Consider the following 26,494-nt stretch of genomic DNA (forward strand, 5'->3'; position numbering starts at 1 on the left):
TCCTCAACTTTTTCCGATATGCACGAAAACGGACACACATACTCAGTGTTGCGTCCCGGACGCAGCCATGTAATTATTTTCACCAGAAAGTACAGCGCCCCCTAGTGGAAATGGCCTGAAATTGGCAAAAAATGCGTTCATAGGGTACGTATTTGAACGAACTAGTCCTAGGTTTTTTCACAGATCAACTCCAAACTTGGCCTGTGTGAACAACACATATTAAAGACAAAAAGTTATTAAAAGATTGTTATAATTTTTTTGGGCGGGGCCACAAATGACCGCCGAAGTTGACCATTTTGCTACTTTTTGAAAATCTTAATAGCTCTCCTGTACAAAGTTGGATCAAGACTAAAATTCACAAACGTGTTCACTGTCACATGCCGATTCTGTTTCTATCATTATTTGCATTAACATTAATGCTCCATAGCGCCACCCAGGGGCTCAAGATTTTTAGCCCCCCGGCTACTTTGAGCTACAGGCCTGAAATTTGGTAGGCATAACAAGCATGCCAAGACCTACAAAAAATTGTATTATGACCATAGTCAATTCCGAACAGGAACTTCGCTATTTGCCCGTAAACATCGGATTTTGACAATTTTTCGCCTCAGACGAAATGCAACAATTCTTTGGTTTTTCATCAGATCAACTCCAAACTTGGCTTGTGTAATCTACACACACTGACAATGATACCTTCCAAACTGATTTTTGCTACGTCAATGGCCGTGGCTAGAAATGACTGTCAAAGTTGACCCTTTTGGCTGCTTCATTAAAAACTATATCTCTCTTGTGTAGTGTTGGATCAGGTTCAAAATGCACACAGAGGTTCAGTGTCACAGCCTCAGTGCATTTCTATCACTGGTTGCACGAACATTTATGCACCACAGCGCCACCCGGGGGCTCATATCTGCAGCCTGTCCAGCTACTTTGAGCTAAAGGCTTCAAAACTTTTGAGCTTACCCCTCGTGCCTAGACCTATGGCTTTTGGCTGAGCCACATTTCGCTGCTCACGCGGCAGCTGGGACATGCTCCACTTGGCAAGCCTTGAACGAGCGCATGCGGCGGCTAGCACACGCAACGACTGGCGCACATGGGGCGAGGGCCCGTTCATCGCTGCTTGCAGCTTTAATTGTTCTTGAACCTTCCATGCAACACCAAAAAAACGAATTACTGCCATCAAATTATGACTCGTTTGATCAATGACTTCACACTGGCTTAATCACATCATGAGGTGTAGATGGTTGAACTGTTGCTCAGTTATCCTGGTTGTTATTATCACACTTTCCACACACATAGGTTGATGTAAGGCAGACATAAGTGCAACTGCTTCACTTATGTTACAGAATGTTTATGCAAGATTTACTTCTTTAAAAACACACAAAACACTAAAGGCACTGGTCAAAGTTAAAAAAAAGCTGGCTATTATGTGTTCAACTCTATAAAAGATCACAGTAAACCCCTAAATTGGGTTAAGTTCAGCTACTGGAAGCACCAGTGTATTTTTGAAAAGGTGCTAGAACCACATCTGCGTTTTTCTGCTCACTCTCAGCACTGTAGAGGTCGTTCTCTTGTATGTAGTGGACCACTTTGTTTGGAAGCAGGTACCTGACACTGTGACCTCGACGCAAGGCCCGGCGAACATGAGTCGCTGAGATCTCATTGGTTACCCACTCTCGGACCACATGGATGTTCTTGCGGTACTTCCAAAGGGTGTCGGACTGATGGATGAACTTGTGGGGGTCATTGCCACTGCGGGTGATGCAAACCAAACCATATCGACCCACAATCTCAGTGATATCCTCCTGCTTCCACAGATTGGGGACCCCAAAGGACTCGAGGACGTCCGCCCCACAGAGCAGCATCAGCCGAGAGACATCTGAGTAAGAAGAGGGAAAGGTATTAAATCTTTATTTATGGTTGTGGGGTATTCTATTAAGAAACAAAGACACTGAAAATGAGTCAATCTATCATCAAATTTAACTTTAGATCACCCATTGTGGGATCAATGAGCCCCTCTAATAGCAGGTACAAAATTCAAGTGGTTTAAGGTTCAGACACCAAGCAAAGCTCAGTACCAAAAGAATATCTATAGAAGTATGTCTTCAAATCTTCTATGACTGTATTACTTGGTATGGTCAGTGCCTCTGCTCATGCTTATTTTCCTGTACAGTGCAGCTGCCTGTTAGAGGTTCACATGGTCTATTTCTCATCACTAGATTCAAAGAATGTTATCAAACTGCGTGGGAAACTTGGCCACTAGCTTCATCATCGTTGCCACTGACACACTGAGTCTCAGCCCCTTCATATTTGATATATATATATATATATATATATATATATATATATATATATATATATATATATATATATATATATATATATATATATATATATATATATATATATATATATTTTTTTTTTTTTTTTTTTTTTAATTTTTAATTTTTTTTTTTCTTGCTGAAGACCATGGTTTGATTGAGTTAAACTCATGTCATAATGTCGAAGGCAAATGTGACCTACCTCTCTGTTTGTAACAAGATGAACCCTCAAATTGATTTTCCTCTACACGTCTCTTTTTTGGGTACATGACTGTGTCCACATCATCGTTGTTCTGCTCTGCTGCAAGCATTTCATCATTGTGATGCCTAAAAGGATACAAATAAGATTAAAACAGCCTGAATGGATACTTAACAAAGAAAAAAGATTATATGTTAAACATTTTATCATACAGCACATTTTTGAACATTTTGAACATCCTTACTCTCTGGATTTCCTTAAAAAGGTGAACTTTGAATGTGAATAATCAGATTAGTCAGATTTTGTTTGCAGAACTTTCAGAGGTCAAAACTGTGCTTCTGAGTCGTCTTAATAGCTTTGAATGATTTTAACAAAAAAGTCAGAGGCCACTTCTCTATGACAAACATCCATTTATATACCACACCTTTTAAAATCATACTAAATAGGGGGACGCACCAAAAGAAACAATGAATTAAAACACATGTCAAAGTCAGAAAACATCAGGATGCCATTAGCCCAGCAGTTTAAGTGCACACCTTATGTATAGAGGCTTACATCCCTGATGCAGTTCAACTCCCAGCCTCAACCATTTGCTGCGTGTCTTCCTCTACTCTCTACTCCCCACATTTCCTGTCCCTCTTCACCATAAGAATACATATAAGGTGAAAGACTCAACAGAAAATACTAAAGTTTCAGGTTTCCCAAATGATGTAAAATCATAGGTTGTTATTGAAGAAGCAAAAGTTGTTGGCAGAAGTGTGGGAGTGGAGCAGGTCATTGAGGTAGGAAGGGCCTGGTGATGGTGGGCTTTGAAATTCAGGAGGAGGACTTTATACTGAATTCATTGTGGAACAGAGAATGCGAGAAGGTTCAGGAGGGCAGAGGTGATGTGGTCATACAAAATACCAGTTCAGTGGTCAGTTCTGGGCATGATCAAAGCATGGAGTCTTTGCAACATAGACGGAAAACAATGGGCAGAAATAAGTCATGTGTTTGGGGTGGAAGAAGGTAGTTTTGATGATGTTACTGACATGGTGTTCAAATGGGAGATCACTGCTGAAAGAACACCAAGGTGGATATATGGGATGTGAGACAGAAGTTTGGGTGTTTTTGGTGAATGACTTGGAGCTGATGATCATCATATCTGATATGTCACAGCTGAACTGGAGGAACTTGGCTTTCATCCGTGTTTTATTTCAGTGGGGAAGTAAGTCAGTGTGTAGAATCTGCTGTAGAGACAGATAAAGTTGAGAAGAAAGTCTGAACTTCATCAGTGCTAAAGTAAAAACGAGTACTACATTTGAGTTAGATGTTTCTAAGGTGGAGCATGTTGAAAATGAGTAAGAAAGGGCCAAGCACCGAAACTTTGAGAACAGAAGAGCAGTTGAGAGGGTTCAGCTATTGATATCGATAAACTGTTGTTTTTGACAGAGATAAAACCTGAGCCAAGAGAGGACAGTGCCAGTGATACTGACATGACTTTCCGGGTGATACCATACTACTAATGTTTTTATAAGCACGCTGTTCCCCTTCTTTGCAGTCTGGAACTGTCTAGCTACACTGTAGTGATATGAAAACTGACATGTCCAGAGGCCTTCAGCTGATGGTGTTTGTTTTGAAAAGAAATGATTAATAGATACTATGCTATGGAATATTTTTTAATTGTTTAGAAACTAAGACAACATAAATATTGTGCAAAAACTTGTTGAATGGTATATATATATATATATATATATATATATATATATATATATATATATATATATATATATATATATATATATATATATATATGTGATTTAAAACCCCAAGTTCTGAACATGAGTTTCTATTGATCAAGGTTATTTAGATAAGTAATCCACAACATCCCACCACACAGTTGTAGGATGCTGTATCAGTGATACAAAAAAAATCAAAAGCCGCGTTTCCACCAAGCAGTCCGGGTCGGTTCGTCTCGGGACGGTGCGCTTTTAGTGGCGTTTCCATAGACTCATCCCGGGACGGATCCCTAAAAACCGAGACGAGCCGTCCCACTTTTTTGGGACCCTTTCGTATGGGTGCCAGACTGAACCGATCCGCTCTCGGGAGGTGGAGCAACACACTGCAGACGGTTGATTGGTCAAAAGAATCGTCACTCACCTCGACAGCGGCTGCATTTCTCCTGGCGGCACACAGACTTCTCTGAAACGAAGCTTGATTGCACTTTGTAACAGAGAGTTACATGAAAATCACAGAGAGGGCGAAATGCTGCATGTCTTCCATCCGTGCTCTTTGTTTACTGTGTCGCGTTTTCTTCTTTGTTGGATTTAATCGCGGGGTAAGCTGCTACGGCGTCGCGCTATTGTTTACCAGCTGTGGCTTCCGGCATGCGGCTTACACGCCGCCCACCACGAGAGGGCACAGTTTTCTGTGGAAACGCAAACGGGATGAGACTTAACTGTCCCAAACCGTCCCAAACCGTACTGAACCGACCCGTACTGCTTGGTGGAAACGCAGCAAAAGAAAACCCCTATTTGATCATCAATAGTGATTATTGCTGGTGGTCAATGCATTGTTTGCATTAATAGCACAGATTACACAGTACAAAATATATTATGACTAAAAAAAAGGTTGTTACAATAAATAAATGTCATTTTTCTTGTACACTTTTGGCTAGCACAGCCCCTGTCACCCTGTTACTAACCACATATGAATTCTAAATTTACCTGACAACCTTAGCTGTCTCCACCCACTCTGGCTGCAAACCCTCCCAGGCATCTACAGTGATCCAGCTCGAGTCTTCTGTGGCCAATCTGGCCATCTCCAACCGATGACAGGCCTCAATCAAACCCTTCTTCTTGTAGCCATCACCCACGGGGGAGATGATACCTTTCACCACCCTGTAATGACCTGAGGGGTTTAAGACATGATAAGACAAGATGGTTTGATCAATCAACGTATTTCAACTTATATGGTTAAAAATACAGATCACAAAAGTTACCTAATGGTGCATTGAATGCAGAGAGGCTGTGGACCTCTTTTTACATCATTTACAGAGACTTCACACAATCTACCAATAAGGAAGTGAGCATGGTTCTGCTTTTCATCCAGCTTGAAAACTTGGTGTTTTACTACACTACACTGTTAAATCTGGATACAGACAGCTATAATTAATTCAAAGCAAAACTAGTTTCTTAAATATGGACACATGCAGCTCTACTAGAATTGAGTTATTTTTGAAAGGGCTAAACCATGACAAGCTTTTTTTTTTTCTAATTATAGTTAAATCTTCTGATCGTGTTTTAATCCCATAATGTTGTTTATAAAGTAGAATACTGTTTATACTTTGCCAGGAGACATGTTGTTTGTAAGTACAATCTTCACACATGTAGAAAATACATATGGAGCGTTTAATTCTAACTTCACTCAACCTGTTTCCTCCAGATGATCTCGGGCCAGTTCAAACATTCTCAGGTGCATGTTTGTGATGGGGTTGAACGACCCACAAGCCAGCAGGACCACTTTGGTGACATCCCGACCCTCCATGCCTCATGCTGTGGCTGGATTTATACGAAAAACAAAACAAATATAAAAAACATGATGAGAAAACACGGCAAATTGAAGGAAGAAAACAAATCACGTTACTTACAAAAGCACCCTTATTAAACTTTGTGGTTACTGAATGACACTTAGAATGTGACCACAGTATCGAGAAAATGCACGTTAGCTTCATTGATCGTCGGTGCTGTCATCATATTGTCACACCTGGCTACGTTAGCTTTGACTGCAGTGCGGGTTTGCTAGTTTCCCATAAATACTGACGACAGGACAAGAAAAAATGAACACAAAAGTAAGCTTTGACAGAAACAGGTTCTTCTCCAAATTAATAAAAAGTAATAATTACAGCATGGAAGAATTCGCTCTTTTCCAACAGGAACCGCGGCAGTCATTTGTGAATGTGCCACAGTTTCCGCTACAAACACAGGGCGCGTCATCATATTAGAGCTATCTGATTGGACAGAATGGACCAGGAAGAAGATAGCCGCACCCACACACTATTGAGCTGCATTCACAATCACAAATCCAAAACCTAAAACGCCTCGACTTAATCTTTTTACCATCCACACAAAAAGTTAATGTCCGCTGTTTTTATTTATTTTTGGAAGTACAGTCCAATAATTCTGATCACTTAATGATCATTTAATGACCAAATTATATGACAAACTAAACAACTGGTTGACAACTGTTCAAAGAGTCCGGGTGAGATGTTTTTGCTAACTAGCAATTCAGCTAACCAAACAGCTTTTAGTCGTTTACATGCTTTGATCCTAGGGCTCATACTTTTATAAATAGATTTTCAGTCAGTCATTACCTAGATGTTTCTGAACATGTAACTTTGGCTTCAACAAAGTGATACTGATACAGACTAAATAGCATGCTAGGTTAGTGATAACTTAATTTTTGAAACACTTGGTAGAGGGATTTAAAGGGTTTTAATCTGTCTCTCTTCTTTACTTCTGGCATCGTCTGAAGGCTCGAGACAATTTTCATCAAAGATGGCTTCTCGAGGGAAATCAGAAACAGGAAAATTGAGGCAAAATATGGAAGAGCAACTTGACAGACTGATGCAGCAGCTCCAGGATCTGGAGGAGTGCAGGTGCAGAAAATAAAGATATATACGTCTATAAGCATGAACATGACTTTGAATAAATCAGCAAAATTTGAAGTTTAGAAAAAATGATATGTAATTTGTATTCAAAACAGTAAATGCATTTGAACACATTCCTGAGACTGATAGTCGCTCACTTTTTCTGTCTTTATTCCAGAGAAGACCTGGATGAAGAGGAGTATGAAGAGACAAAAAAAGAAACGTTAGAACAGCTGAGTGAATTTAACGACTCCCTGAAGAAGATCATGACAGGAGACATGACACTTGTGGATGAACTGAGTGGAATGCAGCTGGTACGAACAGTCAACAAGTAATGTGCATTCACTTTATGCTGTGAGGTAATAACACATGGCACAGGAGCAGCTTACAGTTTGGATGCTGATCTGTCCAGTGTTTTTCTTCCTATCAGGCAATCCAGGCCGCTATCAGCCAGGCTTTCAAAACCCCAGAGGTTATTCGACTTTTTGCGAAAAAGCAACCAGGACAGCTGAGGACCAGACTGGCAGAGGTCTGCACTTCAATGTTTGCAAGATAACTGTTGAGACTTTTCTATGTGCAGAAAATGTGAAATTCAATATCTCAGCCACTCCTAGGTGTTTCTTTTTATGTAGCCTGAAACCTGTCCAACTGTCATGTGACATTTTTCACAGATGGATCGGGATGTCATGGTGGGAAAGCTATCACGGCATGTGTACACCCAGCAGAAAATGGAAATTCTCACAGCCTTGCGAAAACTTGGAGAGACGGTGAGGATCTCATAGAGAGGAAATTTTCCTGTGGATGATTCACAGGCTTGTGTTTATGAATCCATAAGCTGCACTGACTTATTTTAGTCATGTAACTGTCACTACACAGACTGATTAGTTGCTACAACAGGCTTCAGTCTTATTTTAGGGGGAGATGCCATGTTTTAGATACATTAACATTTTCTGAAGTTGTTTTCTTTATTATTTCTTGCTGGTTTGACAGCTGACTTCAGAGGATGAGACTTTTCTCACAGAAAATGCGACAGCTACTCTCAGCCAGTTTGAGAAAGTGACTGCAAATTCAGGTAAGAACCAACATAATCTCACTGGAATGTTTTTCATTACAAGGTCTTGCATGAATATTTCTATTTAACATGTTTTCTTTCTTTCTTTTCAGGCTCTGAAGACAAAATAATGGCTTTAGCTAGCTCTGGGGTGAAAACAAAGGCATAATGATTTTACAAAACACCAATTTTAACTCTTTGTTATTACCAAGAAGACAATGTGCCAATTGAACATCGATTCTTTTAGCAGTCAGTGCACTTTTAGGGGTTTTTGAATGTTATCACACTTTTTAGCAATATTGTTTTCAACCTTTAAATTTTGTATGTATTTTGTTTGTCCAGATAGATGCTGATGGTTTTGTCTTGTAAGTACGAAAGTTGTAGTTAGTGAAATGTTGAGAGGCCAAGCAGTTCAAGAGAAATATTGATGGGTGATTCGCACTGTTAGGCTTGCTGTAGCCCTCTTTCCTCTGAAGTTTAACAGTAAACTTTGTAGTTTTTATGATTATTTTCTATTTTTGTGCTGCAACTATCCAAGATGCTTTTTGATATTTTATTTTAGTTTGACTGTTTACTGTGGGATTTAGAAAATGATTGTCAAAACTAACATTACTATTAAATCAATTGGTACACTGAATAATTAATTTTATGTTTGCATCCAGTATTGTTTGAAAGTAAGTGGAGTGGTAGATTCTTAATTTGTGAAATTAAAAGAAGCTCCCCAGAGCTACAAAGCTTCAGTCACCTTCACCTTGAATATGGGACATAAAAAGTCCAGATATGTTCATCATGGGACAACATATTTCAACATACACCTTATTTTGTATATTATTTTATTTTTCTTTAACCTTTGCTTTGTCATAAACAATGAAGCATATGTGTGCCTTCAGTTTATAGTGTTTCTAATTTTAAGGTGGACTGGCTCAGATTATTCAAAGCTTAAAGTCATAATGTTTACAATATATCAAAATGAATTAAACATTCAACTGTTTGGCTGAATCCAGAAACAGCAGCAGTGTTTATTTATTCATTTGATTTGTTCAACTTTAACCTGAGACATTTTAATCTCACCACCAGAGGGCACTATTGCTCTTGTTTGAGCTTGTCAGCAGCGCTGCCTCCAGATTTACAGCTTGCTTCATTCTGCCTGGTGTATTTTATGTTTCTTTTAACCTAATTGTCTTTACATGGTTGTTGTCTCTGTGATGCATCTGGACCGGTCCTTTTGTTTCATATCTGTTTTAATAATAAAATTTCTTTCCTATGCCTAACATTTCATTTTTAGTATGTGTTGAAGAAAAACAAGCAGACAGAAGTTATACCCCATCTCATCATCCTTTATTTGTTTATGAGCGAGCATCAACTTTACTACAATTTGCCTTTAAATTGGTAGAAAAGTGAGAGCAGCTCCAACAAGCAGAAAGGAAGCGCTCAATCATTCTGAAAACATTGTTACCGTCCATTTTGAGCAAAACGTTTTTAAAGTAAACAAACGGGGAAAAGAAAAATATCTGGACATGTGAAACAGACAATCAGAAAATCAGTAGTGTATCATGTCTTCTTTCTCATTCCGGTCTCACAAGCCCACATGGAACGTAACACAAAATTGTGGTTCATGCAAAGTAAAGTCCCCTTTAATCTTAAGTGTTATTAGAGTATGGCTGCATTTCAGTTTGTTAGGCAGTGACATTCAATTCAACCATCCCACACTTAGCTCAGGGGCTGGTCAGAAAGCATTACACCAAGAAAACAGGAGATGGTGGAGTCACTGTGGAGACTTGACTGAAGAGTCAGTGTGCACATAACAGTAACCCATGGGATTGTGTTTTTCAGTAGATGAAATGTGGACATCAAGTGTCTAACAAAATGAAGCTTTCCAAGCCGACACGCTCATTATTCTCTGGTTCATGTGAATTTCATGCTGCCCTCAAAATCATTTCCCAACAACTCAGGCAATAGGACACTGTTCAAAATGACCTTCCACTATACACAAAGAGGTGAATTAACAGTATACCCATGTATGCTGCCAAAGCAATTTAATAATGTACTGTACATCTCTTTAAAGGTGGATTCCGTCAATGATTTAGTACAATATCTATAGAAGATACAATATGGTTCTAGTTCCTCTAAACATCAACATGGACACATGACATCTATGTAAAACGTTTTTCACTTTTAATCAAACTATTGGTGGACTATAGTTACAACAAACTGAAAGAAAAGTGTAAATCCCCAGCTCTCTTAGAAATCTAGCTTTAAACAAATACAAATAAAAAACAAAATATTTTAACAAATAAAAGCGCACAAATGAGTGTTTTTTTGTTAGACCTGCTAATTTGCGCTATGATCGGATAAAGGCACTCCCATCTCAGCCGGTTCAGACTTGGAACTCTTATAACAAGTCCAAGTCATCATGGAGGGGAGACTATTAACTCACTTTGCACCCCAGACCTCCTAAAAATTATAAATTAACTAAAACACCAACTGTGGGGCTCAAACCCACAAAAGTACCTGTCCTCTTAATGTGTTTGCAAACCCATTTGGCCTCTGAAAATAAATTTGCATGCAAAATAGAGACTCGCAACTTTAACGTTTCTGCTCCTGATAATGCCACATTCTGCCCACTTCAATGCCCCAAATCTGATCTGCTTTCATTATGCAGGTTTGGGAAATGTTTACATTTACTTGGTACCCCGAAACAAGACACAAACACTTAACAGTAAAGTGTGAAGGTACAAGGTTGTATCTGGTTTTGTGAAAGATATATACAACAGTGATGGACAACAGAGTCTGAGAGGTCGGACACATTTTCCCAATCAGATGTATAAGCTTTATACTATTACCAGAAGGAAAATAAGTTTACCAAATGTAAACAAATATCTTTAGAACAACTCTACAGTACAGTTCCATGTACAATAAAATCTAGTGGTCTATTGCAAAAAATAGTTCATTTAAGATTCAAACAAAATTCATTTTGATGTGTTTTCCTTTTGTAAACTAAGCAGTCACACCTTTAAGTGTCATTCCTTAAGGTGTCAGAGAGCCTGTGCTTACTATGCAATAAGAAAACAGTGTTAAATTCTATCTTATATGTTCTATTTTTTCCGGTTTAAATAGCTGTGCCACTAGAACAAACCTGCAATAAAACAATCCCGAAAAGTACTTAACCATTTCTCTTCTATCCGACGATAAACTATGCCAGCAGCTGCACTATTCCACCAAACTCCACTAAAGCTGTCTGTCATGAATCTGCTTCTTCAGTAGTTTGAGGGGTTTTTCTCCTCTAACTTCTGTCTGCACAGCAGGACGAGGATACAGGCGAAAGACTTTTAAAGCTGCTGAGGAAATCTCTCTACTTATTCGAATACACTGGCAGAAATGTTAGTCCCTCTGACAGATCAACAGCACTTCAGTACCTGCTGGCCCAGGGTTTTTACTGTTCCACTTGAAATGTAGATTTGTACATTGGCATGTATGATTACCCAGAACAAAAAAAAGACAATCCCTTCTGTACAACAGTGAGATCTACTGGGAATGAGATACACCGACGCCTGTGCAAGCAAAGCAAAGCAATGAATGGAGCTGAAACCATCGATCAGTTCTGCCTGTGAGAAAGCAAAAGAAAAATTATTTTTGCCAAAAAAAGAAAGACAAAATGAACGTCACTTTGCCATGAAAGCCTCAGTTTAAAGTCCTGGATTTTTCATCATGAAGCAGATTTTTTTTTGTACAAGCATGGTGATGCAGCTTTTGCAGGAGTTGAGCAACATGCTACAGCCTTTGTGACACAAATATTCTACATTGGGTACTGCGTCATTTTAGATATTGGACCCCGTTGGAGTAGGCCTTCACTAACACATTGACTAATTACATGTTTTCTTTTATATTTACAAAATCTTTAAAAAGCAATTTATTTCTCTACACATGACTTCTCAAGTATCCTCATGCACTAAAAGAAGACAAAGAAAATCAAAGAAAAAAAGCAGTCTACCAGTTGAAGCGTTGTATACTGAGGACTACAAGTCAAGAGAACTCAAGTCAAAGCAGTATGAGTTTTGCGGCAAACAATTCTAAAAGCATTAAGCAAAGAATTGACATCAGGAAAAGAAATTCTCCATTTGAAAGCCTTATGTCTGAGAGAAAACAGAAAAAGTGCAGGGTTGGCTTCCTCACACAGTTCAAAACAAATGTAGGCCAAGTTTTCCCGGGAATTAAAATATAATAAATAAAAAAAGAGTAAAAATCAGCGATGCGGTGATGACTACACTACACTGAGTACCACCACTAAGATAACGACAGGAAAACCTTGACCATATATACGCTGAAGGGAAGTTTTCTTTTTCTTTTGTGTTTTTTTTCTTTTTACATCATGGCTCCTTGGACATGTAGCTGTACTGGGTGGGAGTGTGTGTGCATGCGCTTGTGTTAACTGTTATGTTCATGTGTGTGTTTGTGTGTGTGTGTGTGTGTGTGTGTGTGTGTGTGTGTGTGTGTGTGTGTGTGTGTGTGTGTGTGTGTGTGTGTGTGTGTGTGTGTGTGTGTGTGCTGTTTCAGTAGGTGAGGGTGGAGTCGTCCCACTCCAGCTGCTGCTGTCTGCTGGCCCCCTGCTGGTCCTCCGGCTCCCCGCCCTCCTCGTCTTCACTGCTCTCTGACTCAGCACTCGTGATGTCATCTTCCTCCTCTCCATCCTCGCTCTCTTCCTCCTCTTCCTCCTCCTCCTCGCTGCTGTGTTGGTCCTCATATGTCTATGTAGCAGGCAGAGAAAAGAGAGATTCAAGCTGAGTCAAACAATAATCTAAAAGCATCCAGATGCATCTTTATGTTAAAAAAACAACTTAACAGGCACATTGTAACATCTAACTTTCTATGAGTGTTCGAGAAATTATCAAATGGAATTCTTTGAGCCAAAAAATAAAGCTCTTTACTAGTTTTTCATTTTTATTTACAACACCCTATCAGTGAACTAAGCATTTTGGATGATGTGACTTACATTTGTCAGATCTGCTTTTCATGCAAGCATTTTTAATGAGCTCAATTTATGTTGATTATTTTTGAAGGACTTCATAACTCCATTAAAGAAACAAAAAGATAGATATTTTTAAACTTGTCCAGTCCGAGCAACTGTTCATGTCAAGGTGCTATTTACATCAGCGATGTCCAATTACATCAAAAAGGTGTGAATTCACTTTGGAGATATTTATATCCTGCCAATAAGCTGACTCATTAAGTAGAAAATGGAGTGGGAGAACTGGAGTGGAGCTGTTCTCATGACTGAGGCACTAAATGTCTGTAAGACAAACTGCTTCAGAGAAATTCATCACATGAATCAAAGATATTGATGTATGTCCTTTTTCATTACTTGGCAGGCTAACACACCACAACATCTACAGAGTGTGTCCCTCATCCCAGCAGGGCTTTTAAAGTAGGCCACAGTTGCAGCATCACACAGGGCTTTAGCACGTGCTAAGCTGTCTGGCCTGTAACACAGCCTCACTCTGTTTGGGGGTAATTCTGTACAAATAGACATCTATTTACTGGACTGACACCAAAAAATCTGTACTCGTTTAGCCTCCCTGCAAACACTGAGTGTGTGTTTTCACCTCCATGGGGTTGACAGTGATGGTAAGCGCTGAGTCATCCCAGTCCATCTCGTTCTCCTTGCCGTTCTCCTGGTCTCTCATTGTGCGTTGGTGTGCAGCACGGATACGGAACACACCAAGGATGATCATAAACACCAAGAAGCTGACACACACCACGATGACAATGGTGGCAGCACTGGGAACCACTGCAGGGGACACAAAAACACAGCAAACAAACACAGAATGACAGATTAGTTGTTGGTATGCAGAGACACACAGCTTCAACAGTCATTCAAGGCATTTTCTACCTCACACCATGCTTTACCTGGGCTGGTTTTAATAGGTTCTTACTGAGCTGCAGATGGATGCTTTAGGCGGCTTGAGGTGTGTCTTTCTTTAAATAAATTTACCTATCTGCTGCCAACCTGCTTTACTCTGTCCCATATTAGCAGCAGAGGGCCTCTCTCATGTGGTTACAGGCTTACTGAGCCTGACAGCCTGCAGGATTACTGAAGCTGGGAAATAAAAGGTTGTGTTCAGACCACAGGCTGTGCAGATGTCGCAGACAGCACTCAAGTGTAATCCCTAAAGTTGTGCCATTAAAAAAAAATGGGCAAATAAACAGTGTTCAAAACGTGCCCTATTTCTGGTTAATGAACTGTAATCCATTCCTGGTAAGGCTTGCCATAACAGAGGCCTAATATTTTTTTTCTGCCACAGCAATTAAGCAGATTACTGGTTTGACAACGTTTTCTATAGAAGTGATTCACAGGAAGGGAACTTCAGGAGACACCTTTAATTAAAAAAGAAGATCATAATTGTTAAACTTTATTTAAAAAGAAACACAATCTGTAAGATAGAACTTAAACTGAAAGTCCGCTGAATCTCTTTCAGGATGATTCTTTCTGAGTGTTTTCATAATGAAATTATGTGTGTTTTTTAAGCCCAGTCTTTCATGTTAAACTCTTGTGGATCAGTACCTGAGGCCTGGTGAGCGTTGACCAGGTTGTGACCAGACAGATCCACAGAGGCGTGGTGCACAGGGTTTATGAAGTTTGGCTGAACCATGGCATTGTTGGCATGCTCCACAGGATTGGCTGTGTGGATAACATTCACCTACAAAAACAGGAAACACAATTTAGTCAAAAAAAAAGTCATTTAGGTGCAGCTCAGGGATTATTAGGTAGCATTTTATGCACGACGACGGCTCAGTCGTACCTCAACCTTGAAGTCATTGCTGATGTAGCGCCCGTTGAGTTCAGAGCAGACGAGTTTGAACTTCCTGTCAAAGAGAGCCTCTGTATGCCAGTTCTTGTAGCGAATAAGATGCAGGACCTGCTCATAATTGGACATGGTGCTCACGCCTGGAACACACACACAGAACAGCTTGTGTTAACAGAAGGTGTTAGGTAGGCCCAAACTCACCAACTACAAGTACAAGAATTGACTGTGTAATACACAGCTATGATCTCTTCCTGACAGCTCTAACGTCAGTACCTGCTATGACAAGGCCAAGGTTAGAGGAGCTCATTTCCAGGCCATGCTGCTGCAGCTGGGACATGTCCACCTCCAGGCTCTCATGCTCCCCATCCAGCTCATCTCCCACCACAGACACCTCACATGTGTCCAGGTTGTGCATAATCTCCTCTGACACCACTGTCTCTTGGACTGAAGGAAGAAGAAAATATATTCAGAATAAACATTTGACAAACTTTAAAAAGGAGAGGGTATTAAAATACTCAAGTATAACTACAAGTGTGAAGTGTTCCCCCTGATCTAACACTGGACTCACAAAGGATGATTCTAATCTTTTTTTTTTTCCTTTAAGTAACCTAGCACCTACATTTCCAACTATTCAAATCAAAGCTTACAGGTGGGAAAAGATCTATGTATGTTAGTTGAGTAGCAGCTGCTGTATCAAGCCACAGGCTACACACAGAGTTGAGGAGCAGGCGAGGGGTCTGTTACATTTCAGTCTTTTTCACTCCATTGTCAAAAAAGTTGATAGGTTTCTGAAACATCTTATTTTAGAGAAACATGTATAAGAAGTGGGTGAGGGGTTAAAGGCATAGGATGAAGGACAACATGAGCGAGCATCCTACATAAAGTGTGGGACACAATATTCTGGTCATTAGTCATTCTTGGAATAAGTTCAGCCCGGTGTGAGCCCCTCCCTTTACAATGTCATCGTACTCGTGGGCTGAACTACTTTGGGCTAACCATAGTCATAAATCAGACCTCCAGGAGAGTCACTACTTTAGCATTAAAAGCTACAGTGTTGCTACAGAAGATACCTCCCATGACTGAAATAAAAAAGAAAAAGAAAAAAAACCTACAAAATTTTACATTTCATAAAATATCTTCAGTAATGTTTTACTAATTTCCTGAGATTGATATGTTCAGACAATCAAAGCAGGTGAAGCTGATACTTAAAAACATTAAAGGTGCAGGTGAGGCCACCTGCCTTTTTTCTTGTGGTTGTAAATTAAAGTTCCTGCACAGGCTGTTTGAACCTCTTGACTTCATGTTAGCTCTCATTAAATGACTCTTAGTCATCTGCCATGACATCTCACATTTGTTCACAGCTGAAGGCGGTGCAAGTTCATGCAGGTAATACTTCCAGGGCTTTGTAAACCCTTTGTCCCATATGGCGTGCTTTTCTCTGCAGGACATGGCATCGCCCTGTATCTGTGTCAACCCCCGTGCTCATCTATTGTGTCTTCTTGTCGTAGCGGGTATACACGCTGAACAGATGGCACGACTGGCCACTGATCCCACCCTTAAGAAGTAAACAACTAATCTCCTCTCTCTGCCTCTGCCTACAGAACTCAGCCTTGCATTCAGCCTGCAACTGTAATCCCAACCATCTCCTTCTGCTTTATATTTAGTCATGAGGCATACGTGAATGGGTTAACTGTGCAGTCAGTCTTCAGATGACCTGTGACATTATCTAAACGTACTCCTCTTACCTGTAGGGTCGTCATCAGCTCCCTCCGCTGCCTCTGACTCTGTGTCAGCCTCCACCTCGCGGGTGATGGTGCTCACAATGCGTAGCTCAGGAAACAGCGTCACACCTTCCTGGCTTTCAAATTCAGCAGCACTGCGGGCAAAGTGATCGATGCCGCTCAGGCTGATCTTGGGCTCCTCGGGCTGCAGCACCATCACGTAACCTTCAGCATCTGGCACGGTGACGCAGGCCTCTTCATTGAAGCATCTGGGGAAATAATTATGTTTAGCATTTCAAATGAGGCCTGTTTCTATCATCTAATAAAGGTCTTTTTCAGGCAGGGATTAAAGACAAACACAGAGAGAAACAGTAACAGCATGTAACAGTAAATACATTCAAACCACCTGGATTTCTAGGTCTCAAAAATTACTATCTGTTCTAAAATAAATTTAAAGTGTTTGCTCAAAATCAGTAAGATGTAACAACATTTGGGTGACTTTCACCTGGAAAGTGTGTAGTTCAATATGAGCAGCTCTAGTTTCTGGGTCTACTAAAAAAAACTGTTGAATTCAATAAGTGAACATACCAATCTTGAACGAGGCTTGGCAAAAATCAGAGTCTAAATATATTCTTTTCACACAGCTAATGCAGTGCTATTTATTATTCATACTTAAGCCCCTGAGAGAATCTTTGTCGTAAGAAAAATCTATATCAAGGGCAGCTGATAAAATATAAAATCTTCTGCCTGTCATTCATCAACCACAAAGTATTACGAATTTACTGTTTGTAATGGGAATCAGGTAAGCTCATGACCTCTTGTTTACCTCAACAAACCCTCCTTAAATTTAAAGGAGAAAAGAAAAAATCAAACCCCTGAATCTGAATGCCTAACAGGCAAAAAGAGCCCGTTCCACTTGCTGCTGACTGACAGATGAGGTGACACATCCGAGACCGAGCGAGGAAAATTAAAATCAACGGGTGAAGTATTCTTGGCTCCTGCTACTCACTTGACAGTGGTGGAGATGCGAAGGTGCCTGATGCCGGGGGTGGGGAACTGGCGGGAGTTCAGGTAGGAGATGTGCTGCATCACCTTGTCAAAGGCATCAATGTCATCGCCCTCCACAGTCAGAGAGGACTGGTTAGGGTTGAACTCCACCTGAGAGAAAAACGTGGGGGTGACAGAGTTTGTAGTTTAAAACATGTCTTTGATTCTATGCTAGCATCCAAAAGTGTAAATGTGCACCACTGGACAAAAAACGAGCAGTTATTCAATCATGAGAAGAAACTGAAATGTCTGAGATCAATATCTAGGTTTTTACTTGTAATATACAATTGTTTCTTAAATTTTTAACAGTTTATTCTAATTGGTGAACTATAAAAAGAAACTCATCATTTTGGTTCAAACTGGTTAAAACCTAAAAATTAAAACCCTGAAAAAAATGTAATGATATATTGGACAAGTTGCAAAACAGCTGACAAATACACAAAAGCTTCAAATTCTGATTTTTGGGGTTTTTTCTTAATTAAAATTTTTGAATTCTTATTCTCACCTCTCATAAATACTGTAAAAGCTTGAACTTGTTAAATTTATCAGCCATAAAATTAATTACAATTAACAGCCTTGTGAGTACTTGAACATGTCCTTACAGGATCATAAGCCTGAGAGTGTGATTTTATTTGACTTTCTGAGACACAAGTCTGCTCAGATCCATCCTGACTGAGAAGTTACATTTTCGTGTCTCTACAACTCTCTGTCCTCCTCACCTTGACAGCTGAGGCTACCTCTTCAGGCAGCTGCACATCAAGTCCTTCCTTGCAGGTGTACAAACAGTCGATCACCTTCTTGTTCTCCAGCTTCCCGGAGCGGATCATCAGCCCCGCAAGGTTGCCCCGGAAAAACTGAGCCATCCGGGCATTAGCACCTGAATGTGTCAAGGTAGAGAGGCGGGAGGAAAGCAATGAAGACAGTTATTAAGGCTTAAATTCCACAGACTGGTCTGAAGATTTAATCATGCTGGCTATGTGTAAAGCTGACATGAGTGGTATTCATGCAAGTTAGTATGTGTGTGTTTATGACCCCAAGGCCTACTGAAGGATAGGAGAATGATGGATGAGCATTCACACACCTAAGACTCATCATGCAACATCTGCATCAGGCAGGTGAACTGCTGCTTTACTCAGAGTAAAAGAAAATAGTTTTGAGAAAAAAAGAAAATTTAAGGAGGCTCTGGTGTAATTGTGAAATTTATCTGTTTATGATCATGTGATTATCATAAAATAATTAAACCCTCCTGCTAACTTTTAGATGCTAAAGACATTAAATACTGAAAACGGAGTCGTTTTCTGTTCAGTGAAATGAGAGGTGGAATACAGCTGAAATATACATGAAGGCTGGGGAAATGCAGAGGCAGAAACAAACCTGAAGTTTTCACATCTCAAGGTCTCACATTTCTACATTCATCCTGAGTGTGTGTGTGTGTTTTGGTTTGTATTGGCAGAAGTATCTGCTGCGGCCGTGTTATCTGATACGGGGGAGATACTGATTCTGACCCCTAGGTCATGCTCTGAAAGAAGAGCCAAAACTGCAGCCAAAAACCTGCAGCCAGGTCATCGTTTTGTCCTCATTAAACGTCTATTTCTGTTCTGCGTGTGAATCAGGGTGTGGTGAGGAAAAAAAAGCATAAAATGACCTGACTGCTGTAACAGGAACAGGGAACACACAGAAATTTAAGAAAACGCAAAAACAATACTCCAGGCAGATATGCAATAAAACCAGACTCATTCATTCTGCATCATGCTCCAAACACTGATGAAAATAATCTGTGTGAAAAAAAAATCATTCTAGTCAAATGGGTGAGGATGCAGTTAAGGTGGTGGGACATTGGTGGACACATGGACATATTTGAGGAGAAAGGGAAAGATTTGAGCAACCTGAGGTGGGCTCAGAGACTGACTCAGTGTCATTGTCATGTCCTGAGTTGTCTGTAAAGGACAGAAACAAGAGAGCAGGGAGAGACAGGGAGGAAGGTTGAGGGTCTGCAGTAGAGATTCAGATGCTTCATACGAGATCATGGTGCATCAACTGAGACTCTATGAAAAGAGTTAATAAAATATCATGCGCACTACATAGGTCTGAATATAAAAAAGCATTGTAATAACCCATGTATTGGACAGGAATAGAGTATATTTTTTTCCACGTTGCCATTGTGAACAACCCACGTCTTTACAATGTATCTCTACTTTAAGAACTTTTTGCAAATTTTTCACACATAAAAGAACCATGGCTCATTAATCTGATTGCTTTTGTCAAAACAAACAAAAAAAATTCCTCATCAAGTTTACCTTGCCAGCAAGCACCAATGGTAAGCTGAGTTTCAATCTTGGAGGCGTGCAGTGGGTAGTCCTCTGTGACCAGGAATGGCTCGAAAGAGGTTCCATCAACAAACAGAGACACAGTGGGGAACTCCACATTCAGCACGTAGTGATGCCACTCTTTGTCACACACCTGTGAAGAAAACAGCAGACAGGAGTGAAAAGCTGAAAAAGGGGATTGTCAAAGTTACATCTAAAGCTAAACCTGTCGTTTGGTTTGTTGCCAAATATTGAGGGTCACAGGTTATTCTCTAAATCTGTAAAGCAGCTAACCTGGTCGAGTTTCCAGTGAAACTCGGCTGGTTTGTAGTTCTCAGCCTCAGATGGGTCCTGGCGAAGGAGGAGGATCAGTCTGCAGTTGTGGACGTAGAGGGAGTAGTGATGCCTGTTCATCTCTGCAGAGAAGAATATGAGAGGTTGTCAAAAATGCAGCTGTGACTCTTAAACCTAAATAAATAAAAAATAAAATGTCAAAAAACAGTCATGCCTTTAGAACAATGGTCCTGTATTTGAACTACCAAATAAGGTAAAATAATTCACCTATGAACACTACACATTATGATAACATCAATGTTATTCTTATCTTTATTATCCACAATTGTGATTGAAAAGGTTTCTTATAGCTACAAAAAAGGAAACAGTCAGTTTAAAATGTGTGAAAATATAATGTCCTGGTGCCTGAAAATGCGAGGTTAACCGTAGGTTATCGATAAATAACTCAGACAAAAAATGTCAGTCCATCTGTACATGTACTGATGGTATTAAAAACCAACTGGCTGTTAATCCTTGAACAGGTTGAAAGATTTACAGTTCATCCTCAGTATGAATCTAGAGGCTTACACTGTTACCTAACAGATATCTGCCATATGGTGTCATGTGCTATACTTCAAGAGCAGAAGGGTAAAGGTCAAGATAATCTAAATGGGCCGTGAAGTTATGATCCACTACCAGAGGCCGCATTATCTGCTCACTTGTTTTGGTGATCAGTGCTGGGCTACCCTCTGAGAAGAAGAATTATCTCATGTTCCAGTAATAAGATCCTGAACTTTTGACTCTGGACTGTTATTACTTGGGAAGATTACACTTAATGTATCTGGACTGATGAACTTTCTTTCGAGATTTTTAACATGAAAAATGAATCAGTAATGTTCACACTGTTTTACCTTCATCTCAAATATCAAAACATATCTACTTGTTTTCAGTGAACCCAATGATGTGGTATTCATTGTATGCATGAAAAAGATGCTGTACTAAATGGAGATTGTGAATGGTGCTGGGATCATGAGTATGGGAGCGTCCCGTCCAGTGCACAGCAGCTCTGATGTAATCCTTCTTATATAAGCAGAAGCACAGAAGCTGATGAGCTGCTGCACACTGGTCGTGGCAGAGACTTTACAGTCAATAAGATCAAGGAGCATGTGACCACAAGCAAAAATATTCAACCAATGACTAAAAGGAAAGGTCAGGCAGCACACGACAGGTGAAAATAAAATGAAAAAAAAAAGTCTGCAGAGGATATCTTTGTAATTTGCCAGGTAAATAAGTTTTCAATTAAAAAGAATACATGATTGTTTCCTATAAGTAGTTATAATTTTTTAAGTTAAATATGATGTGATTCATATAACTATATTTGGGCTACTCCTGTGTTTTCTGATTTAAAGGTATGTAAAAGCTTAAAATAAAGAGAATGAAGAAAGAAATCTTGAATTTAGAGTTAATTTCATGTATTAATGTGTTCAAGTTGGTGTGGGGTTGTTTCACCACTCCTTGCTGTGTGGGCTTGTTACCTGTCTTATCAGAGTTGCAGAGGATGGTCTCTTTCTCACGGGCCCCGGGGCCATGCCTCATCCACACAGAGATGGTGAAAGGCTCTTTCAGACTGGTGGTCACCATGCCGTCGGGAACTTTGATGGCCTGAGTGCCGTTAAACTCAAACACCTGGTCACTGTCGTGACCGTTATCAGTTGGCAGCCCCACCGTCCAGTTCGAGGAGCTGCTGGGAGCAGGCAGGAGCTCCACAGTGCCAGAGCTGGCTCCTACAGATCACCAAGGAGAGGAAAAGGAAATAATTTTGCTGATAGCATTCATGCAAAAACATTGGATTTCTTTCCAGCACTGCTAACCAGCATTTTCAGTGGAGCAGTTACTCACCACACAGCTTGTGCAGAGACTTCTCAGAGTATGTGTCCCGATCGCAGCCCTTCCCAATATGGTTGGTTTCCAGTTCAATATTGGCTCGAATGGATGTGATTGGCTCATCACAGGTCTCCAAGTGCATGCTGGGGAAAAGAGCAAGGCTACCTGTGCCAGGCTCGTATTCAATCCTCTTATTGAAGCCTGAAGGAGAAGTGAGGGAGGCAAATGTGTCCTTCAGCACAGCACTGATAACACGTGAGTGGTCAATAAAGGAGCTGTCAATAGTAATTACTCATGAAGAAGCACTTCAGGTTTTTCTAACATGGAACAGGCCCTGTGCCATCAAAGGATAAAAAGCCTCTTGACAATGGCAGATTTTGTGTTCAACAAAGAGACACACCTTAACATTGATGGTTGCCAAGCAAAAGTAGGCAGACAGGAGCTTTGATACCTTGCCAGCTGGGTTTGCAGGTGGGCTTGACGCTGATCTTGACCAAAACGTCCTCAGAGGCACGGTTCTTTCCACAGTCGTAAGCGGTCACGGTCAGCTTGTACATGCGTTCTTTGCCATAACTTAGTTTCTCAGTGTTCTTGATAAAACCTTGAAAGGAGGAAAAAAAACGTCAGGATTATTCTTTGTTTAATGTCAGAGCTGCAGCTGTGCTAGGACTCTTAGAAAAAACCTTTTGAGCTGAATTCATTGGTTGACAGCTATTAGAGCCACGCTTTATTACTGGGACATTGTTTTTTTCTTTCCTAAAGATGATGTACAGAGGGCTCTTTATTGAGCTCAGTGCATGAAGACACAGATTAGCTTGAAAATAATGAAAAGATATTGTTTAATTTGTTGAATAAGATCAGATTCCTGCACCTTTTTTTACTCTAGCATTAAAAATTAATTAGCTGTCACAGCTGAGCAGCTTCACCAACACTATTTATCATCGTACTTGTTTTTCTCCTCACACTATTATGTCCCTGTGTTTTATCAGAGCCAAGCTGGAAATCAACAGAGCCTTGGCATCTAATTTCTTTCAACTGGATCTTTAATTTTGCTCAACAAGAAAAAAAAAAATATGCTCTAGCAGGACAAGAATGACTAACAAACCTGGGTGGCATTTCAAGGAGACTGGTCTCCTTGTGAGGTGACAGGCTGCGGTGAATTCTAAATGACAGCCTTGCAGCTCCGTTGTTTACACAGATCGATAGACTGTGAGATGTGTGTCAATAAAACTGTGGCTCTGAGACAGGTGCTGCAGCTTTTTTCCCTTCGGGCAATAAGTAAAGGCTGCTTGGTGAAGGTCCTTACCGTCTTTGTCGATGGTGAAGGGCACATCAGGGGTGACAATCTCGTAGTTACAGATTTGGCTAAACTGGAAGGAGCAGTCGGCGTCCACAGCTTCGACCTTCAAGATGCTGTCATACTTCTTTCCCTCAATAACTGTGGCTTTGTAGGACTTCTCCTTGAAGACTGGTGAATACTCATTGATGTCGTTCACCTGGATGTGGACAGTGGCCCTGATAGATACATGCTTTTGTTAGAATACAGTCCACTTTTTCTGTTTCAAAGAATTTTAAGTGCTTCAGATTCATTTATATGCATCTTATAGTCGTTTCCTCTTCTGTAGTTTGCTTAATAGCTCCACAAGGAATCAAATCATTGTCATAAATGGCTTTATATCCTTCCAATAAACATCAAAAATAAAAAAAACACTTTAAGTCTTGGTTAAAAAATAAAGCTGACTATAAGTTTAGTTTGTTTATGTTTCAACTTCAGGACTTCAGGACCAGACAAAACATTATTTCTTTGCTGTTTTGCCAGAAGTTGATAGAAAACATATTTTATTCACTTGTTAGTGAGAAACCGAAAAAATACTTAAAGAGGAAATTAATTTCATCACGCATGCATTACACTATTACACTCTGTCTGTTAAAACTTTTCGGATCATCACTTTAAACACAGTTTCGCTTAAAGGCATGGTAAAAATCATTCATTTACTATTTCTCAGTTCAGAGGGTGAGTTTTTTTTTCTGTCCTCTAACAAACAAAATTTATTTATCGTTTTATTACAACTTGTAAGTTAAGTTAAAGATACAAATGAAAAAGAATAATTTTAAAAATCTGCACAGTTTAAAATGCATCTACCAGGAGGACAAACTGGCAGCGTTTGACTTACTTGTGAGATTTCTTCATGTTGGCACCGTCAGGCCCCTCTCCACAGTCGTAGGCTTGGATGGTGAAGGTGTGCTCCTTCTGCAGCTCACAGTCCAGCTTGTCCTTGGCCCGGATGACCCCCTCTCCAGTGGACTTGTCCAGGACCACTGCCTCGAAGGGGACGTTCTGCCCGTGGATCCTGAAGCCGCAGATCTCACCTGAACATGTAAAGAGCCAGAGGAGAGCTTGCTCAGGGACAGACTGTAGGTGTGAAATCACATGTTTGAACTTTAGAATAATGCAAGAACTAAACCATAATTTCACGCAAAGAAAAAAATATCAGCCACAGGTTTTGGGTGCCAGGGAGTTGGGTGGTGGCTGTGGAGGAAGCCCAAAAGCACTGTCATATGGGTGAGTAGAGGGGAGGGGGAGTTGGGGGGAGGGTGTGGGACATTTAGTATCAGAGAATAGAAGGTGTCTTTCCAAGCCACTTGAAAACATTGCATCCAGTCATGCAGGCAGAAACTGAAAAGATGTGGACAGGCATTTCACAGGAGCACTCAAAGTATCATAAATCAAGGTCATTAAACCAAGACCCAAAATGTGAACAGTATCTGAACTGAAGACCAGTTAACTCTGTAATAACTGACTCTTACAGGAGACTGGCTAATAAACATGAAAGAAATATAAAGACTCAAAATAAATGTTTAAACCACAGAGCACTTTTATGTTGTGATGGTACACCAGCACCAGTTAAGTCCTTAATTCCGATAAATGTCTGCAAAAGAAAAAAACTCTGAATAACACCCTGAATATTTAATATCTGTACTGATAGAAGGTCTTCCTGTGTAATTTTGCCTCTGAACCAAAACACTGCAAAATGAATTTAAATCAAATCAAATCATAGAAAACTCAATTCGGTACAATAACAGTATTAGAAATAATAAAGTGCTGGATGAGAACTGGGGTTAGAAATATCAACTTGCTTGACATCCACATCAAATGACGACTGCAGCCATGCTAATGGAGGAAATTAGTGGCGGAGAATTAACTCAACAGATCCACTGAGGCAAAGATGCAACAACAGAAACTTTGAAGCAGAGAGTTTGCATTTGTTAACAATCTCAGCAGCTTTCAGTAGAAGACTACAAGTTCAGGAGTCATGGCGGCTGCTCAGATCTGATGGTTAATGCCAGAGTTACCCCCTGACAAGGCGTGATTTATTCAAGGTGACTGAACTCACTTTACATTTCAGCCCTGGTGAAATTTTGATCTCCAATTTGGAGAAATGTGGTTGTCAAATCATTGGGTATCTCTTGATTGTTCTTTATCACGGATTAAGCCGAATAACAGACTTGTTCTTCTACGTTCTTATTTGAAGGGGCTGGATTGGAGTGCTGGGCAGCAAAGTGACTGAGAACTCCTGTTTTAAAGCAGCTTTCTGTTTCCTGGTGACAGCTGAAAAACTGTTAGGGTCTGCAAACTGCAATGGATGTCTCATGCACAGATATTTCTAAGTACAGTCAGCCCCACATCACACTTTTCATCCAGCTGTTGGAACTCGAAAGAATTCAGGGTGAGAAAAACATAAAAGTTGAGAAAAAACCAAATGGGAAGATTACAGAGCATGGCAGGAGGTTCTGTGTAAAAGTGTGGATGCTGTCTTTGTTGCGTTAGTGGGTTAATAAGAACAACTAAGCACAAGGCAGAAGAAAGAGCCCAAGATCACCTTCTTCAGTGAGGGTCACCTCAAAACTCTCTACAAGGGAGGGAGAAAAGATAAACCCAGATCAGTTAAAAGAAAAGTTAGAATCTCAGAGAAAAAGCAGAGGACAGAAAGAAAGAAGAAAATGTACTCTTATTGTAAGCTCATGTTCAGTTTCATATAACCTAAAAGTCTTCTGTTGTTTGAAAGAAAGAAAAGGTTAGAGCATTTAAGAAAAGCAGGCTGTATCAAAGTCTCTTTACTTTAAGAAAACTGATGAAAAGTAAAAGAATATTCACCAACAACCAACAAAAATATGACATTTAATGATGAGTGTTTGGAGAGTCATTTCTTTAACTAGTTCATCTCATATTTCAAAATAAAAGGTTGATAGAAATAAGGATTAACAAA

At 40.0% G+C, this 26,494-nt stretch overlaps 3 protein-coding genes across 7 annotated transcripts in view; 1 reads left to right on the forward strand and 2 right to left on the reverse strand.

Annotated features, from left to right (window-relative positions):
* Positions 1-1,128: 1,128 nt before the first annotated feature.
* nmnat1 (nicotinamide nucleotide adenylyltransferase 1) lies at positions 1,129-6,466 on the reverse strand. 4 transcript variants are annotated; one of them, XM_074681512.1, is made up of 6 exons: positions 6,398-6,460; positions 6,259-6,310; positions 5,925-6,053; positions 5,220-5,403; positions 2,518-2,642; positions 1,129-1,873 (listed from the first exon to the last, which is right to left on the reverse strand). In XM_074681512.1, the coding sequence occupies exons 3-6, from the start codon at positions 6,037-6,039 to the stop codon at positions 1,473-1,475; spliced, it is 825 nt and encodes a 274-aa protein (XP_074537613.1). In that variant the 5' UTR covers positions 6,040-6,053; positions 6,259-6,310; positions 6,398-6,460; the 3' UTR covers positions 1,129-1,472. The 4 variants fall into 4 exon arrangements, with proteins under 4 accessions (XP_074537613.1, XP_074537610.1, XP_074537612.1 ...); XM_074681509.1 differs by lacking the exon at positions 6,259-6,310 and having other exon boundaries at positions 6,398-6,466; XM_074681511.1 differs by having other exon boundaries at positions 6,259-6,438.
* A 66-nt stretch (positions 6,467-6,532) lies between these two features.
* lzic (leucine zipper and CTNNBIP1 domain containing) lies at positions 6,533-9,479 on the forward strand. The gene is made up of 7 exons (XM_074681513.1): positions 6,533-6,753; positions 7,027-7,150; positions 7,320-7,455; positions 7,572-7,670; positions 7,813-7,908; positions 8,132-8,213; positions 8,306-9,479. Exons 2-7 carry the CDS (start codon positions 7,050-7,052, stop codon positions 8,359-8,361), a joined length of 570 nt encoding a protein of 189 aa, XP_074537614.1. The 5' UTR covers positions 6,533-6,753; positions 7,027-7,049; the 3' UTR covers positions 8,362-9,479.
* Positions 9,480-12,624: 3,145 nt separating this feature from the next.
* Positions 12,625-26,494, reverse strand: part of clstn1 (calsyntenin 1) — a 36,851-nt gene continuing 22,981 nt past the window's right edge. Inside the window, exons 3-19 of one of the 2 annotated variants that reach the window (XM_074681507.1) lie at positions 26,108-26,137; positions 24,401-24,596; positions 23,533-23,741; positions 22,678-22,827; positions 22,242-22,427; positions 21,878-22,126; positions 20,364-20,485; positions 20,061-20,223; positions 19,650-19,700; positions 18,483-18,640; positions 17,726-17,874; positions 16,741-16,985; positions 15,269-15,439; positions 14,990-15,135; positions 14,752-14,887; positions 13,793-13,977; positions 12,625-12,937 (exon numbers count right to left, since the gene is read on the reverse strand). In XM_074681507.1, the coding sequence (XP_074537608.1) occupies positions 12,743-12,937; positions 13,793-13,977; positions 14,752-14,887; positions 14,990-15,135; positions 15,269-15,439; positions 16,741-16,985; positions 17,726-17,874; positions 18,483-18,640; positions 19,650-19,700; positions 20,061-20,223; positions 20,364-20,485; positions 21,878-22,126; positions 22,242-22,427; positions 22,678-22,827; positions 23,533-23,741; positions 24,401-24,596; positions 26,108-26,137 (2,741 nt within the window). In that variant the 3' untranslated portion in view covers positions 12,625-12,742. The remainder of the gene's footprint in view (positions 12,938-13,792; positions 13,978-14,751; positions 14,888-14,989; positions 15,136-15,268; positions 15,440-16,740; positions 16,986-17,725; positions 17,875-18,482; positions 18,641-19,649; positions 19,701-20,060; positions 20,224-20,363; positions 20,486-21,877; positions 22,127-22,241; positions 22,428-22,677; positions 22,828-23,532; positions 23,742-24,400; positions 24,597-26,107; positions 26,138-26,494) is intronic. The other variant, XM_074681508.1, reaches the window with a different exon arrangement.

The sequence above is a fragment of the Halichoeres trimaculatus genome, unplaced genomic scaffold (assembly GCF_033239565.1).
Source record: "Halichoeres trimaculatus isolate MK-OKI-2021-1 unplaced genomic scaffold, fHalTri1.1 fHalTri1_scaffold_11, whole genome shotgun sequence".
Classification (NCBI taxonomy): Eukaryota; Metazoa; Chordata; class Actinopteri; order Labriformes; family Labridae; genus Halichoeres; species Halichoeres trimaculatus.